Source organism: Limulus polyphemus, unplaced genomic scaffold (assembly GCF_000517525.1).
Source record: "Limulus polyphemus unplaced genomic scaffold, Limulus_polyphemus-2.1.2 Scaffold6, whole genome shotgun sequence".
NCBI classification, from domain to species: Eukaryota; Metazoa; Arthropoda; class Merostomata; order Xiphosura; family Limulidae; genus Limulus; species Limulus polyphemus.
Window position 1 is genome coordinate 617,487 of NW_013665616.1, and position 2,193 is coordinate 619,679.

At 34.0% G+C, this 2,193-nt stretch overlaps 1 protein-coding gene across 1 annotated transcript in view; it reads right to left on the reverse strand.

Moving 5' to 3' along the window:
- Positions 1–2,193, reverse strand: part of LOC106476137 (teneurin-m-like) — a 201,650-nt gene that overhangs the window by 5,821 nt on the left and 193,636 nt on the right. The window contains 1 exon segment of the mRNA XM_022380617.1: positions 829–1,137. Coding sequence (XP_022236325.1) covers positions 829–1,137 — 309 coding nt within the window.

A 2,193-nucleotide genomic window follows, 5' to 3' on the forward strand; every position in this document is an offset into this window, starting at 1 on the left:
AATATATATATATATATATATATATTTGTATGTGTGTGTTATAAAATATAACAACAATATTAAAAAAACACCAGTGGTCTCAGTAATTATCTATATAAAAACATTCTGAGCATTAAACCAATTGTTGATTTGTAGTTCGTTTGATGATGAAAACACAGTAAAGTTATTAAGCAACATTAGAGGGATTCTGTAAAGCGTGTAAGTAGGTATTATTTTTCAATACCAATCTTACGACAAAAGCCTTTACAACTGAATCTACGCTGCAAGGCTATTGTAATGATGCACGATCATAAGCAACACGACTGTAATAAAGTGGGGAAGCTCCAAAATCGTTTTAATATATCAATCTCTGTACAACATACTCTCAAACATGTAAGGTTTGGGATAACTGAAGATATTGTATAAAACATAATGCCCCGTAATTAGAAGGCATTTTCTTCTAGTAGTCGCAGATTGTTATATAAGTACTGTAGTTCAAAAACCAAGTTTTTATAGCGACATAAGGTATTTCTTATTGTATACATTTATGAATATAATTTCACAAGTTATATTTTTCTTAAGGAAAAATTATACTTTAAACCAAATGTGCTCAAAATGGTTTTTATTATATGTCTTCTAAGTTATCTATAACACTCAATATATCAATCGAACATCTTATCCAATAAGCAAATGATTTAAAAGAAAACGTTTTTAGTAAAAATTAATTACTGATTTCATTTGATGCACATGTTATATAATAAAAATAACCCATACAATTAATTCTCAAATAAAATTAAAATAACGAAGTTGCAATAATGAAAAATGTCCATATTTGAAAATGTTACCTACCAGGCTAATAGGACCTTCGTCATATTTGTACATTATTCCACTGTTGTCAGAATATCGAACTTCTGCCAGACGTCCTTGGATATCGAAAGAATAGCGCTCTGAGAGATATCCTCTTTTCCAGTGTGATAGTCTCCCAAACCGATCATACTCCAGCTGAACAGCTGTGATATTGGGGGTGGGCATCCACTGAAGAGGGTGGCCCAGGGTATCGTAGTGAACAGTGACCAGTGGAATTTGTTTTTTGTCGTATACTGTTTCGCTGTACTGTTCACGGTCAAATTCCACAGACAGCAATGTTTCGTCATTCACCTAGGTTTATTTATATCAGTAAAAATATAATCAATATTTTTCTCACGAATATTAATCTTACATGTTTAACTTATCAATTTTACAAATTGATACTTTAATTACACGTTTTATTTTGTTTGTAGTTAAGCACAAAGCTACACAATGGCCTATCTGTACTCTGCCCACCACGGGTATCAAAACCCGACTTCTAGCGTTGTAAGTCCGCAGACATATCGCTGTGCCACTGGGGGCATCTTTTAGGAAATAAAAGTACAGCGTAATTTTCTAAACTCATAATGAAAATTCGATTATAAATATATTTAACTAAAATGTACAGTCGTTTTATAACTGCTGTTTGAGGATTTGTTTGCTGTACGTACATGCTTACCGCTGTGCTAATGGGAGTCTTGATTATAAGCAAAATGTGCATTTTAAATAAAATATTAATATGTTCAAGAATTAAACTATTAGGTCGTCAAGAAATTAATATCGCGTTTTGGAACACTTTCATTAACCATCCCCGAAAAAACGTACATCACGTATAATTGTAAAACGAACCGCCTAAATGTCACGTTAGTGTAGCCTATATAAGTTTATTATACTTTAATCCATTATTGTGGTGGCACACGACGAGACACACATTCGGCATGTAATGCTCATTGAATACAATAAGGTAAACAACGCCTCTATAGCCACAAGGAATATCAAAGGAATTTATGAAAATGTTTTAAACGTTCGTAAGTGTCAACGATGGTTCAGCAAATTTCATTCAGGTGACTTTAGCCTTGAAAACTGTGATGTCAGAGGCCGATGTATTGGAATTGACATTGATGCTCTGAAGACGCTTCTTGAGTCTATCCAAAAGCAACACACTCGTGAAATGGCCCTGAAATTCTGTGTTTCACATGAAACAATACGTAAACAGCTAAGAAATGTGGGAAACCGCCATAAAGAAGGTGTTTGGGTGCCTCAGAAACTCTCCAATGGTCATTGTTTCCAACGCGTGAACGTTGCTTCGTCTCTTCTGGCGCGTTAATACGCGTGAACCATTTTTGGACAGAATTTTCACCGATGATG